The following is a 16,056-nucleotide window of genomic DNA, read 5'->3' as shown; positions in this document are numbered from 1 at the left end:
AGTATAACAAAAGACTAACTTTGTCTTGCTTGTCTGCAGAAGCAACAGTGAACACTAAATGTAAACTCTAAAGCCTGATTTGGCAGCCCCACAAGGACAGGTGCTTAGAACCCAGGTACCTTGCAATCTTTCTAACACACGCTATTGTTCTTCAGCTTCAAAGAGAAGACTGAAATAACATTAATAGAGTGCTGGATTATAATTTTATTGTGGTGAAGGTAAACTGGTAAGAAATATATAAGGCTAATACATATAAATGTAAATATAAATATATACAGAAACAGAGGAAGAAAGAGAAAGAGAGGAGGGAAGGAGAAGGGAAGGGAGGAAAGGAGAATGCATGGGCCAGTAGAGAGAACATGAACCCAAAGGCATCTGAATTCCAGCTCCATCACTCACCCATCAGCTATGATTTTGGTCAGGCTATTTTTACTTTCCTTGGGCCTCAGTTTCCTGGTGGTGCTAGTGATAAAGAGCCCGCCTGCCAATGCAGGAGACGTAAGAGTCTCAGGCTCGATCCCTGGGTTAGGAAGATGCCCTAGAGGAGGGCATGGCAACCCACTCCAGTATTCTTGCCTGGAGAATCCCATCTACAGAGGATCCTGGAAGGCTACAGGCCATGGGGTCGCAAAGAGCTGGACATGACTGAAGCAACTTAGCATGCACAGGCCTCGGTTTCTTAATCTGCAAAATTATGATGATTAAAGAATTTACCTGCTAAGAGGATTAAAAGACAAAAAAAATATGGAAAATATTATAATATCTAGCAAAGAGAACAAGCTAAGTGTTATGTATCTTTCCTCTGCTGAGATGTGGGCAACATAGTTAACTACCTTCTCTCTTCTGGATGCTTCTTCAGTGCATGCGTGTGCGTGCTAAACCACTTCAGTCATGTCTGACTCTTTGCAACCCTATGAACTATAGCCCACCAGGCTCCTCTGCCCATGGGATTCTCCAGGCAAGAATACTGGAGTGGGCTGCCATGTACTCCTCCAGGGGATCTTCCGGACCCAGGGATTGAACCCAAGTCTCTTATGTCTCCTGCTTTGGCAGGCAGGTTCTTTACCACTAGCACCCAGAAGTGTACTTAATTTATCTATTGGGTGAGTTAAAGGGGTAGGTCATGGTGGGGTAAGTTTTTATCCAGATACCAGCAAATTTTTGTGGAAATAAACAGTTCTTCTTACATCTAAAAAAGAACTGATTTCTGGACGTCCCTGGTAGCTCAGTGGTTAAGAATACACCATCCAACACAGGGGGAGCAGGTTTGCTCCCTAGTTGAGGAACGAAGATCCCAGACATGCAGCTTGTGTGCTTAGGCACTTAGTTGTGTCCAACTCTTTGTGACTCCCCATCCCATGGACTCTAGCCCGCTTGGCCTCCCTGTCCATGGGATTTCCCAAGCAACAATACTGAAGCAGATTGCCATTCTCTTCCCCAGGGAGTCTTTCCGACCCAGGGATCGAACTCATGTCTCCTGCATTGATGGGCAGATTCTTTACCACTAAGCTACCAGGGAAGACCCACTATACCCAAATACAAAATAAAAAGTGCAAAAAAAATAGTGGTACATATACACAATGGAATATTACCCAGCCATAAAAAGGAACACATTTGAATCAGTTCTAATGAGGTGGATGAACCTAGAACCTATTATACAGAGTGAAGTAAGTCAGAAAGAGAAAGATAAACATCATATTCTAATGCATATATGGAATCTAGAAAAATGGTACTGAAGAATTTATTTACAGGGCAGCAATGGAGAAACAGACATAGAGAACAGACTTATGGACTTGGGGAAAGGGGAAGAGAGGGTGAGATGTATGGAAAGAGTAACATGAAAATTTACATTACCATATGTAAAATAGATAGCCAACTCGAATTTGCTGTATGGCTCAGGAAACTCAAATAGGGGTTCTGTATCAACCTAGAGGGTTGAGATGGGGAGGGAGATGGGAGAGAGGTTCAAAAGTGAGGGGATATATGTATACCTATGGCTGATTCATGTTGAGGTTTGACTGAAAACAACAACATTCTGTAAAGCAATTATCCCTCAATAAAAAAATTAATTAATTAAAAAAAAAGTAATGGCTACTTCATATGGTTGCCAAAAGCATTTTAAACAAGTTAATAAGTAATAAAGCACTTATAAAGAACCCTGGCTCTATATTCAAATACTTACTAACAGCCTAAAGTAAATCCTTGAACTTCTCTGAATATTTTATTGTATGTTATACGAAAAATTATAAAATATGGCAGAGTTTAGGAACTTCCTTGGTGGCTCAGATGGTAAAGAATCTGCCTGCCATGCTGGAGACCTAGATGATGACCTAGGTTTGATCGCTGGATTGGGAATATCCTTTAGAGACGGAAATGACAACCCACTCCAGTATTCTTGCCTGGAGAATTTCATGGACAGAGGAGCCTGGTGGGCTACACTTCATAGGGTCGCAAAAAGTTGGACACAGCTGAGCGACTAACACTAAGGAACTAGAGAATTTGGGGAAGAGTGGCATTCCAATCTATACTTAAAGGACAGAAAGAAAACTTGCAAGTTTAACATGTGCTTGATCTTAACAAAATAGTTCTTTGTAAAATATTATGATTTACAGATTCACTATGACAATTACTTGAGAAATTCCAATAATTCATTTCCAGTTCAAGTAGGTTAACTGAGTTAGGGAGGCAACATTGAGGAAAAGATGAGAATGTTCAGTTTTTACTTTTTAAACTGGAGATCCAGTTCCATCTATGTTGTTTTTAATGCAGTTTTTCTAGATTTTCTTTTTCGTGCATGATTTGAATGAAGACCCGGGAAAGGACAAAGCTCTCTCCTGTTTATTTCAAATCAAGACATATATGTAGCATTTACAGAATTGCACCTAACAAACAACTACAGCTAGAGCTAACCAAGAAACAATCTCAAGATGAAGGCTCTTTTTTAAAAATTCCAAGTGATTTCACCACTGGAGCAGGTCAAGATGGAGACACCCCAGACTTTGTCTCTTATCCTAACATCCATTATGTCAGCCCCAAAGCCAACCACTTCCTCCCACCTCCATTGCCTCTATTCTGGCCATAGTATTAATCCGTTCCTGGAACACTGGAACATCCTTCCATCTATTCTCATCTTCTCCTTTTATCACTCTACTGTCTATTTTCCATAAATCCATAGAATGACTCTTTCTATATAGAAATTGGATCACACTGTACCTTACATTCAAATATCTGAGTAGAATACAAAATCTTTGTACCAAGCCCTTAATTTTATCTCTGGAATTTTTCCTCTCATGCTCACTACAGTCACACTGGTCTCTCTGTTCTTTATCAAACACGCCAAGCACACTGCTGCCTTGAGGGTCTTTGCCCTTTCTGTTGCACAATTTGGAATGTTCTTCACTTCCTTTAAATCCATGCCTAATAGTCATCTTCTTCAGAGACATGCTAAACACCATTCTCCATCCCCCTACCCTGCTTCACTTTGCTTTACAGCAGAGTCCCACCATTACATTTTATACATTTATCTCACTCTATCTTTTCCAACACAATATACACCCCATGAGAGCAGGAAATGTACCAGCTTGGTTCATTGTTTACTGCCAGCAACTGTCAGCACATGGTAACCACCTAGTAACACTTGTGGCTAAATGAATCTTCTGTGCAAGCAGAGGGATTGATGGAGAAAAGCAACTTACTCAAGGCTGAAATTAAGGCAGTCTCAGCTTCAGTGATGATCCCATTCCTCATTCTGAATATGAAGCTTTGTGCATTACTTTCAAACCTTGCATTTTATAACAGACGCAGCTTCCTACCCTGCATGGGGAGCCTCTACCAAATGTAACAAAGTCAACATGATGAAGCAGAGTATCAGGATTGCCTTGTGTAGCTCATCACTGCTATGGCCTCAGTGACGTGCTTCAATTTGTCAGAGAGAACCCAACTCCCTCTCTCGCATCCTCTGTAACCAAGAATAAAGACAACTGTATGCTTGTAAGACAAATGCAGGGAAGAAGCTACAGGCATTAACTCAAGAGTTAGTTCAACTTCTCACAGTCTCCAAAAGCAAAGCCTTTCTACTCTATAGAAATGGGAGTTCTTCATATAAGTTCTTCTCGGATTCACAATTCCTCCTTGGTAGTACACTGGGGAGGTAAATAAGCCCAATGACTGTTTATTGATCCAAGAAATACCTATTCAGGGTCCTGCAGCCATGCTAGTAATATCCTAGGCCTCACTTATTTCATTCATTCTTCAGGCCGCATCTGTTTATTAAGTACCTCCTCTATGCTAGGCACTCAGCTATCCGTTAAGTAGTTAGGAATAAATTAGACATGATCCTTTTCTTAAAGAAATTGCTAATTTAGCAAGAGAAACGGCAGATAGGCTAAGAGGTGGATGTGTGCAAATCAAAAGTAAGTAGGGTTCTCATCACAAGAAAAAAAAATAGTTTTCTGTTTCTTTAATTGTGTATCTATATGAGATGATGGACGTTCACTTAACTTTTTCTGGTAATCACTTCAGGAAGTATATATATCAAATCATCATTCAGTACACCTTAAGCTTATACAGAGCTGTGTATCAAATATTGGACTTCCCAGGAGGTAAAGAATCTGCCTGCCAAGCAGGAGGTGCAGGGTCGGGAAGATCCCCTGGAGGAGGGCATGGAAACCCACTCCAGTATTCTTGCCTGGGAAATCCCATAGGCAGAGGAGCAGTACATGGGATTGCAAGAGTCAGACACGACTTAGAGAATAAACAACACAACAACACATCAAATATATCTGAATAAAACAAGAAGAAAAATAAAGGAAAAAATATACACAGTGATGTGTGTAAATTACATCTCAGTAAAACTGGGGGAAAAGATTTTTAGAAAATCTTTGAGATAACAAATATTTGTCTTTTGTTTTGTTTTTTAAAAAAGGAAATAGGGTTCCATGAGAGTGAAAGACAGGAGGAACTGATCCCGCTCAGGGACATGATGTTTGTGCTACAAGCTGAACAATCAGAAATGACAGGAAGGGGTAGAGCAGGGAGATTGTCAGGAAAGGGTCAATGTAAGTAAGCACAGGACCAGGTGGAGGAGGCATATCACTTTCAACAAACAGAAAGTAGCCTGTGTGTCTGATGCCTGCCATGTAGGAAGTGGGAGAGGACAGAAAGATGAGCCTGGAGGCTGTAGAGACCGCCAGATTCTGCAGATCTTGCAGGCTTCCTTAAAACCTTGATCTTCAACCTGAGAACAAGAGGAAATCGCTGAATGCCTCAGGCAGGGCAGTTGTGCAATCTGATTTGCATTTTCAGAATTTCCCTCTGGCTGTTGCGTGCAAAAGGACCAGGCATGTGAGAGAGGCCTGTTAAGAGGACCCTGCTTTTCTCCAGACTACAGGGTATGCAATTTGCACTGGGGCTTTTATGGTAAAGATGGGGGTGTAGAAAGAAGAGCAGGCAGACACACTGAAAGCAAAGCCATGGAAGAAATGTTCCAGTCTGGAGGCTCTGAAACAGCTGTATTGATTTTACATGTTATTGTCCAGATTCAGTTTTATTTATTTATTTTTTGCTGCAATGCATATTTTGCCCCACTTCACCCCCACCCAGACCATGTTACTTTGGTACTGAGTTGCCATAAGTTGCCTTGCATTTCACCACAAAGCCTAGGAATGAGAGAGAGCAGGTGTGCTTGTATCAGATCAGCACTCCTTCAGAGTCAGCCCTGCCCTGAAGCCCTGAGCTCACCCTCAGAAGAAAGGAATTAGCTGGATTCTGGAGATGGGGGAAATGACTACTGGTGGTATTTCCTATAGTGGCTGATGCTATAGTTCATGAAGCATCATTGCTGATCTGTTAAATTCTCTCAAATCAACAAATACTCTGGTATAAATTCACCTGTGTTTTTACTAAATCTGACAAACACTATGGGGGAAAAAGCCTCAAAATTTCACTTGTTAAGGCAACTATGAAAATTTAAATTATTCTTGTCTATTCATATTTTGTTAATATTTTATTTTCACTTAAACTGTCGTTGTTGAAGATTATCTAAAAACTGACATTATATAAAAGGTTGTGATACCTTCAGTTCACCTCATCACATTTAGCTCTGCATAGCAAATACCAAACTGGGAGAAAATGGTACACAAATATAAGAAAAAAAAACACATAAAAATAGGTGAAAACTGAATATAAAATAATGAAACTCTATATGCAAAGGTGAAAGTGAAAGTGAAAGATGCCCCAACTCCTTGCGACCCCATAGACTATATAGTCCATGGGACTCTCTAGGCCAGAATACTGGAGTGGGTAGCCTTTCCCTTCTCCAGGGATCTTCTCTACCCAGGGATGGAACCCAGGTCTCCCGCAAAGGTAGGAGGGGCGAAATTGTGTTTAGAATCAAATTCCATACCCATCAGAGATGCTCAGAGAGCTCAAAAGAAAACCTTCTGTGCACCAGTACCCAGGGATCCCACAAGAGACTGGGTCAGACCTGCCTTTGAGTGTTTCAGTGTCTCCTGCACAGGCACAGGTCAGCAGCGGCTTGCAGTGGGGACAGGGGCTCTGGCTGCAGCAGACTTGGGAGGTGCATCATGTGAGCTCCACCATAGAACCACTGAGCAGACAACTCACAAACTGGAGAACAATCATACCAAAGAAGTTCTTGCACAGTTGTGAAAGTTCTAGGGCCCACAACATTTCCCAACCTGGGAATCCAGTAAATGGAGTGAGAACCCCCAGGGAATTTGACCTTGAAGGCCAGTGGGATTTTATTACAGAACTTCCACAGGACTGGGGAAACAGGTTCTTGGAGGATACAAACAAAACCTTCTGCACATCACCTAGAAGAAAGGCCCAGTGACCCCACCAGAGACTGAGGCAGACTTGCCTGAGAGTGTCCAGGAGTCTCCGGCGGAGGCCCAGGTCAACAGTGGGCTGCCATGGGGACAGGGGCACAAAATACAACAGTCCTGGTTTGGCCTTAGACCAAACTACAGGGAGGAACACAGCCCCACCCATCAACAGAAAATTGGATTAATGATTTACTGAGCATGGCCCTGCCCATCAGAGCAAGACCCAGATTCCCCCACAGCCAGTCCCTCCCATCAGGAAGCTTCCACAAGTCTCTTATCCTTATCCATCAGAGGGCAGACAGGATAGAAACCACAATTACAGAAAACTAACCAAACTGATCACTTGAATCACAGCCTTGTCTAACTCAATGAATCTATGAGCCATGCTGTGTACGGCCACCCAAGATGGACGGGTCATGGTGGAGACTTCTGACAAAACATAGTCCACTGGAGAAGGGAACGTGGTTTACATCAGTATTCTTGCCTTGAGAACCCTATGAACAGTATGAAAAAGCAAAAAGATAGGACACTGAAAGATGATCTCTCCAGGTCAGTAGGTGCTCAATATGTTACTGGAAAAGAGAGGAGAAACAGCTCCAAAAAGACTAAAGAGGCTGAATCAAAGTGAAAAAAATGCCCAGTTGTGGATGTGACTGGTGATGGAACTAAAGTCTGATGTTAAAAAGAACAATACTGCATAGGAACCTGGAATGTTCAGTCCATGAATCAAGGCAAATTGGAAGTGGTCAAACAGGAGATGAAAAAAGTGAGTATCAACATTTTAGCAATCAGTGAACTAAAATGGACCAGAATGGGCAAATTTAATTCAGATGACCATTATATCTACCACTGTGGGAGAGAATCCCTTAGAAGAAATGGAGTAGCCCTCATAGACAACAAAAGAGTCTGAAACACAGTACTTGGGTGCAATCTCAAAAACGACAGAATGATCTCTGTTCATTTCCAAGGCAAACGATTCAATATCAGTTCAGTTCAGTTCAGTCGCTCAGTCATGTCTGACTCTTTGCGACCCCATGAATCACAGCATGCCAGGCCTCCCTGTCCATCACCAGCTCCCAGAATATACCCAAACCCATGTCCATCGAGTCAGTGATGCCATCCAACCATCTCATCCTCTGTCATCCCCTTCTCCTCCTGCCCCCAATCCTTCCCAGCATTAGGGTCTTTTCCAGTGAGTCAACTCTTTGCATGAGGTGGCCAAAGTATTGGAGTTTCAGCTTCAACATCAGTAATCCAAATCTATGCCCCAACTACTAATGACAAAGAAGCTGAAGTTAAACAGTTCTATGAAGACTTACAAGACCTTCTAGAACTAACAATAAAAACAGATGTCCTTTTCATCATAGGGGACTGGAATGCAAAAGTAGGAAGTCAAGAGACACCCAGAGTAACAGGTCTTGGAGTACAAAATAAAGCAGGGCAAAGGCTAATAGAGTTTTGCCAAGAGAACACACTGGTCATAGCAGTCACCCTCCTCCAACAACACAAGAGATGACGCTACACATGGACCTCACCAAATGATCAATCCTGAAATCACTGATAATATTCTTTGCAGCCAGAAAAGGAGATGCTCTATACAGTCAGCAAAAACAAGACAAGGAGTTGCCTGGGGCTCAGATCATGAACTCCTTATTGCAAAATTCAGTCTTAAATTGAGGAAAGTAGGGAAAACCCTAAACCATTCAGATATGACCTAAATCAAATCCCTTATGATTACACAGTGGAAGTGTAAATGAATTCAACAGATTATATCTGATAGACAGAGTGCCTGAAAAACTATGGAAGAAGGTTTATAACATTGAACAGGAGGTGGTAATTAAAACCATCCCCAAGAAGAAGAAATGCAAAAATGCAAAATGGTTGCCTGAGGAGGCCTTACAAATAGCTGAAAAAAGAAGAGAAGCAAAAAGCAAAGCAAAAGAGCAAAGATATATCCATCTGAATGCAGAGTTCCAAAGAATAACAAGGAGAGATAAGAAAGCCTTCCTAAGTGAACAATGCAAAGAAACAGAGGGAAACAATAGAATGGGAAAGACTAGAGATCTCTTCAAGAAAAGTACAGATACCAAGGGAACATTTCATGCAAACATGGGCTCAATAAAGGACAGAAATGGTATGGACCTAACAGAAGCAGAAGATATTAAGAAGAGGTGGCAAGAATACACAGAAGAACTATGCAAAAAAGATCTTCACGACCCAAATAATCACTATGATGTGATCACTCACCTAGAGCCAGACATCCTGGAATGCAAAGTCAAGTGGGTCTTAGGAAGCATCACTATGAACAAAGCTAGTAGACATGATGGAATTCTGAGCTATTTGAAATCCTAAGAGATGATGCTGTGAAAGTGCTGCACTCAATGTGCCAGCAAATTTGGAAAACTCAGCAGTGGCCACAGGACTGGAAAAGGTCAGTTTTCATTCCAACCCCATAGAAAGGCAATGCCAAAGAATGTTCAAACTGCCACACAACTGCACTCACCTCACATGCTAGCAAAGTAATGCTCAAAATTCTTCAAGCTAGGCTTCAATGGTATGTGAACTGAGAACTTACAGATGTTCAAGCTGGATTTACAAAAGGCAGAGGAACCAGAGATCAACTTGCCAACAACCGTTGGATCATAGAAAAAGCAAGAAAAGTCCAGAAGAACATCTACTTCTGCTTCATTGACTACCCTAAAGCCTTTGACTGTGTGGATCACAACAAACTGTGGAAAATTCTTAAAGAGATGGGAATACCAGACCACTTTACCTGCCTCCTGAGAAATCTGTATGCAGGTCAAGAAGCAACAATTAGAACTGGACGTGGAAAAACAGACTGGTTTCAAATTGGGAAAAGAGTACATTGAGGCTGTATATTGTCACCCTGCTTCTTTAACCTATATGCAGATTACATCATATAGAGAAATGTCAGGCTGGATGAAGCACAAGCTGGAATCAAGATTGCCGGGAGAAATATCAATAACCTCAGATATGCAGATGACACCACCATTATGGCAGAAAGTGAAGAGGAACTAAAGAGCCTCTTGATGAAAATGAAAGAGGAGAGTGAAAAAGTTGGCTTAAAACTCAACATTCAAAAAACTAAGATCACGGCATTCGGTTCCATCACTTCATGAGAAATAGATGGGAAAACAATGAAAACAGTGACAGACTTTATTTTCTTGAGCTCCAAAATCAGTGCAGATAGTAATTGCAGCCATCAAATTAAAAGACACTTGCTCCTTAGAAGAAAAACTATGACAAACCTAGACAGCATGTTAAAAAGCAGAGACATTACTTTGCCAATAAAGGTCCATCTAGTTCAAGCTGTGGTTTTTCCAGTAGTCATGTATGGCTGTGAGAGTTGGACCATAAAGAAAGCTGAGCATCAAAGAATTGATGCTTTTGAATTGTGGTGTTGGAGAAGACTCTTGAGAGTCCCTTGGACTGCAAGGAGATCCAACCAGTCCATCCTAAAGGAAATCAGTCCTGAGTGTTCATTGGAAGGACTGATGCAAAAGCTGAAACTCCAATACTTTGGCCACCTGATGCAAAGAGCTGACTCATTTGAAATGACCCTGATGCTGGGAAAGATTGTAGGCAGGAGGAGAAGGGGACGACAGAGGATGAGATGATTGGATGGCATCACCGACTTGATGGACATGAGTTTGAGCAACCTCCGGGAGTTAGTGATGGACAGGGAAGCTGGTGTGTTGCTGTCCATGGGGTTGCAAATAGTCAGACACGGCTGAGTGACTGAAGTGAACTGAACTGATAGTAAAAGATTGATTATTCACTCATTCTTCCTTCAAAATTATCTGATATATAATTCCTATGTGATTTACCTTAATGGGGCTTCCTAGGTGACACCATTGGTAAAGAATACAGCTGCCAGTGCAGGAGATGTAGGAGATGCAGGTTTGATTCCTGATTCAGGAAGATCCCTTGGAGGAGGAAATGGCAACCCATTCCAGTATTGGATAGAGGAGGGCGTGGTAACCCACTCCGGTATTCTTGCTTGGAGAATCCCCATGGACAGAGGAGCCTGGTGGACTACAGTCCCTAGGGTCACAAGGAGTTGGACTCGACTGAGGGACTAAGCACTGCACATTCCATTGAATAAAAAAAAAATCTCTGAGTAAAATTATTAACAACAAAAAACATTTCACAAATGTATCCCAACCAGTTCTCTCAGGAATTTCCACTTTCAGCCACGAAAAAGAATCTAGTAAGAGACTCATCTCACGTTCCTGCTGAGAACAACTAGAAATGCAGAAATAAAAGAATTTGCTTCAAAGCATGAGACATCAGCCAAAGGAGTCAAAACTTATACTAGATCAAAAAGAGATGCTCACTGAAGGGGGCCCAGCTTTCTGCGTTTCACTCTTCCTCTCAGGGATTTGCTAATTCTTAGTGTGGAAAGAGAAACTGAGATACAAATAGAAGGTTGCTGCTGAGAGGAAAATGATTCTTTAGAGTTTTCAGCAACCTCATAGGGTTGGGGAGGCAAAGACTGGACAGGACGGCCGAGCAAGCAAAGGCTTGGAACTAGGATCCCATAACAAAGGGACATTCAAAAATAAGCTTTTTTTTTTTTTTTTTGGAAAATGCTTTCTCCCACAAGCTTTCTCCCACCATATTTGTCTATTAAGTTACAAATAACAAGAGCCAAGTAGTCCCTTGAAGGCATACAAAAACAAATCAAAGTCTATACCCATCATGATGATGAGAAAACAAAAATTGGAGTAAATGCGTCATAGATGATGTGGGATACTAAGTACTACATTTGATTCTCTCTTGGCATCTGGGATGACCATTCCATAGGACTAGGATAAAAGAAAGGTTGACTATACCTTAGAAAGTCATAAACTAGCCTCAAATCAGAGAAGTCTCAAGTCTTCGACTGGACAGAGGTGGTTTGCCTCTCTGCTGCCTGTCAGAGGATAGGATGACTTCTCTTTGGAGAGAAAAATCACCCAGATTGCTATGGTCTGAATGTTTGTGTCCTCCCAAGATTCATACTTTCAAATCCTAATGCTGCATGTGATGGTTAGGAGGTGAGGTCTTGAGAGTTTCATAGGTTATGAAAGTGGAGTCTTTATAAATGGGATTACTGTTCTTATGAAAAGGAACCCCACGGTCATCCCTCTCCCCTCCCATCATATGAGAACACAGTGAGAAGCTATGGACAAGGAAGAGGGCCTCCACAGAACACATCTATTCAGGAAATTTGGTCTTGGACTTCCCAGCCTCGAGAACTGTGAGAAATAAATTTCTGTTGTTTATAGGCCACTGAATGTGTAGTATTTTGTTATAGCAGCCTGGATAGACTAAGACACAGACTCTGTATTTTTTCATAAGAATGTCTACCATTCCATCAAAAATTAACCAGCATACCAGAAAGAAATAAAGAATCATCAAGATAAAATCAAATAGCAAACAGTCACCATACTAAAGTCTCCATTTTGAAAGCCTCATAGGGCAAATGACCATTTACTTAAACAAGTACAAATTCAATTAAATGAAACATGTCATATTCCAGTCATCAGGCAAATACCAGAGATTAATTATAATTAAGAGTCTTAACTTCATTTTGAATGTTTGGCTGCTGAGACTGTTTAAGCCTCACTCTTCCCCGTTTCCCTCTTGCTACAAACTGGGCAAACTGATAGGAAAGCCCACATTTTTCCTATGCCAAAGGGAGGTCTGAAGAAACATTTAAACTCCAGCCCCTACATGGAGATCTTGACTCCAGACCCCAACACCTGATAAAAACCAAAAGCACTTGTTGTCTCTGTTGAAGCCACTATAGACTGGCTTGGACCACTCTATAGGGCAACCACAAAACAGAAACAAAATTGATTCAAATACTGGAGTTTTATGACTTGGATTTTTAAAATAACTCTGATTAATATATTTTAAAGGAGATGACCTGATAATGAATTATATCAGAAACTGGAAGCATTAAAAAGAAAAAAATAAAAAGAATTAACTAGAAATTCTTAAATAAAAATGGAAGTCAATAGATCAGTTTCAAGCATATTGGACACAGATGGAGACAGGATGAGTTGAGTGAGCTAAAAATTAGGTCAGCAGAAAATAAGCAGACACATGTATAGTTTAGGAAGAAATTTATAGTCTCAAACATGAATATTACTAAAATAAAAAAGGCAAAAAATCAATGATAGGATTATTCATTTCAAAAAGTTAGAAAAACCTAAGTTATAACAGAAGAAAGCAGAAAAAAAGAAATACAAAGATAAGAGCTTAAATAAAACTTAAAAATTCTACAAAACTGAAAGCTATGTTTTAGAAAATATTATTAAATTGGTCAACCTCTTACAAAACTAATCAATAAAAAAGAAAGAAGACACAATTAGGCACATAAGGGATGAATGGGTAAATAAAAAGAAAGAGTAGTGCAGATTCTAATACATTTTTTAAAAATGGTAGAAGACACGGACAATTTTATGCCAAAAACTTAGAAAAGTAAATGAAAATAACAAATTCCTAGAATACAACTTACCAAAGCTGACCCAAAAGAAGCTGAAAATTTAAACAGTCTTATGCTTTAAAAATTGAATCTGCAGTTTTTTAACTCTTCCTCAAATAAATACCCAGGCTCAGATTGCTGTATCAGTGAATTTCTCCAAATATTTAAAAAATATATAATGCCGTTCTCACACATTCACTTCCAGAAAACAGAACAAAAAAAAACTCCTAATTTATTTTCTGAAGGAAAGCACATATTTGATACCTCTGAAGGAGAATAAAGAAGACAAAAATTATGCAATAGTCTCAGAAATATGACATAATTCTATACATATTCATAAATTTGAAAAATCTTAAAAAAGGAGTAACAGAAGACAAATAAGTTAATCTAATAAAAGTATCCACAAGAAATCTAGAGCTAACGATATAATAAATGGTAAAATATTAAAATTTCCTCACTGAGATCTAAAGGTAACAAAAATATCTATTACCATACTTCTAAGCTGAAGGTTTGGCTAGTGCAATAACACAAGGAAAAAAGAAAACACGGGATTGGAAAAGAAGAAATACAACTGTCATAATTTGCAGATAACATGATTATATACATAGGAAATCCTACAGGATACAGTCAAAATTTGGCATTAGGAAGTGAATTTAACAAGGTAATAGATGTGAAAATCAATATAACAACCACATTTTTCATATTACAGACACAGAAACTAAGGCCCAGAAAAGCACCCAGGTCCACACAGACACTTTCAAATTGGAAGAAGTGTGACTCTTAGCCCAGTGCTCAAGTGTCCTTACATGTGTGCAGCAGCAGTGAGGCACTTGTTTGAAGCACATAAGATGCAGAAATGTTTTCAAGTCCAGCTCATGTCTAATCAAACAGAGGCCAGTGTACACCCTTGTCCTGGTACCTCCTGGGCATCAGGACATTCCAAAATGCTGCTGGCTGCAGGGACCACACAGGTAGAAGGAAAGGGACAACTAAGGGGAGCAAGTTAGCAACAGTCTGAAACGTGGGGTCTGAATGACCTGGATCTTCTGCTGCTGGCACAAGTTGGGAATCAAGAATCACCCAGAGTGACTGGATTCCCCTGCAGTGAAACATACAGATGAAATGAGGGGAAATGATGGCTGTGTCCAGGGTCAATAAGATAGGAAAAAAGAGTAGGGAGCTACTTGGCCCTGGCCTCATATTTACCCAGGGCATCAAATTTGAACTTCAAACATGATCTGCAAATGAGGCTATACAGAGAATTACAGAAAGACAATGGCAGAATTGAAAATAGGAGATGTTTATCATATGACTTTAAACTCATGTCCCTGTCTTTATTGATAATAGCTACAACACATCATTAGTTAATGTTCTCTATAAATTCTGCAGCTATCATGTAAATACTAGTTTATATATATTGGGATGATGTATCTGTATGCTATATTAATATTTATTGCATATTAATATTTTTAACTTTTGTAGCACTCATTTCGCATTCTTCCTTTCCTCTTCTTCCTCCCCTTGTCACTCCAATCCCTCTCCTTCTTCAGCTGTTCTCTCTTTAAAGTTGAAAGTGGCAGAACTTCCAAGGCCAACCTTGGAAAGACTTTGGATTCTTCAATGGCTAACTTGGAATTACAGCCAAATCTTGGAATCTGTAGGTGGAATGTGAGGGGTGATGGGGTATTTGCCCCATATTTGGGGACAGAGACAGAAAGATTGCCATAATATTATAAGCATGACTCTATTTTCAGTTTCTTTAGTCTACTGTCACCTCAAGACACTGGGGCTACAGTAGGGAGTTCAAGGGTTTCACTCAAACAGTACAATTTTGCATTTATAAAGCAACTCCTACAGATGTCTCTAACACAGAGAATATACTCAGGACCTGAACTTACACTCCTACTGCTGCCTCAGGAGTCTTTACCAGGAGTCCAAACATCTCTTTTAGGGAGGGGAGACTAATTTTTACAATGTTCATAATGTGGCCAGCTAATTCGGGTTTAGGTGGGTGAGTAGAGATGGGAAAGAAAAGGGAACTGTGTCTAAATCTCCATTTGGAAGTTTTAATTCTACTTCTTCAAATCAAAGCTGGTCTTCAGCACTTGGACTGTCCCTTCTATTGCTCCTGTTTCAGCCTCTGCTTACTGTTGAGGAAAATTAGCAGATACATTTCAGAATCTGTTTAGAATTGTGTAATAGAGAGAGGAGAGATTACTGAAAACTTGTGTCCCTTACAAAGGATGGAGTCCTTTCACCAGAAGATGAAAGATCCAGGAAAATCACAGGAGACTGGTTTGTTGAAATTCTAAGAGCCACTTATAGAGATTAAACCTACTGATAAAAGTTCTAGTCTCGAGCCTCTCTTGACTTACCTCCACCAGCTTGTTGGCGTGCTCACGGAAAACCTGGGCATATTCCTTCACTTCCTTCTCATTCCCACTTTTTGCAGCCTCAATGAGAACTAGCAAAGGAACGTTGGTTTCCAAGAAAGAATCTGATATGTGATCCATCACTGCTTTCCGAAGCTACAGTAAAAAAAAAAAAAAAAAAAACGAAAACAAAGAATTAAGGGACAGAGGAACTGTCTATTTGATTGTATTACTCTTTAAGTCATATGAATTAAATCACTTCCTAGGTATAGTTTTTCTAAAGCCCCAGCTCTCATGGTTCACAGACATAACATCACAACTCTCTTTTTAATCTTCTTGGTGC

At 40.3% G+C, this 16,056-nt stretch overlaps 1 protein-coding gene across 17 annotated transcripts in view; it reads right to left on the bottom strand.

The window, feature by feature from the left end:
* CTNNA2 (catenin alpha 2) overlaps positions 1-16,056 on the bottom strand; it is a 1,291,223-nt gene that overhangs the window by 239,303 nt on the left and 1,035,864 nt on the right. For all 17 annotated transcript variants that reach the window (XM_081596598.1, XM_081596599.1, XM_081596600.1 and 14 more), the window contains one exon: positions 15,717-15,869. In XM_081596598.1, the coding sequence (XP_081452724.1) occupies positions 15,717-15,869 (153 nt within the window). The remainder of the gene's footprint in view (positions 1-15,716; positions 15,870-16,056) is intronic.

Source organism: Giraffa tippelskirchi, chromosome 4, assembly GCF_054371585.1.
Source record: "Giraffa tippelskirchi isolate mGirTip1 chromosome 4, T2T-mGirTip1v1.2.pri, whole genome shotgun sequence".
In the NCBI taxonomy this organism is placed as follows: Eukaryota; Metazoa; Chordata; class Mammalia; order Artiodactyla; family Giraffidae; genus Giraffa; species Giraffa tippelskirchi.
Note: the sequence above shows the minus strand (reverse complement) of the source record. Positions and strands in the feature narration are given on the sequence as shown.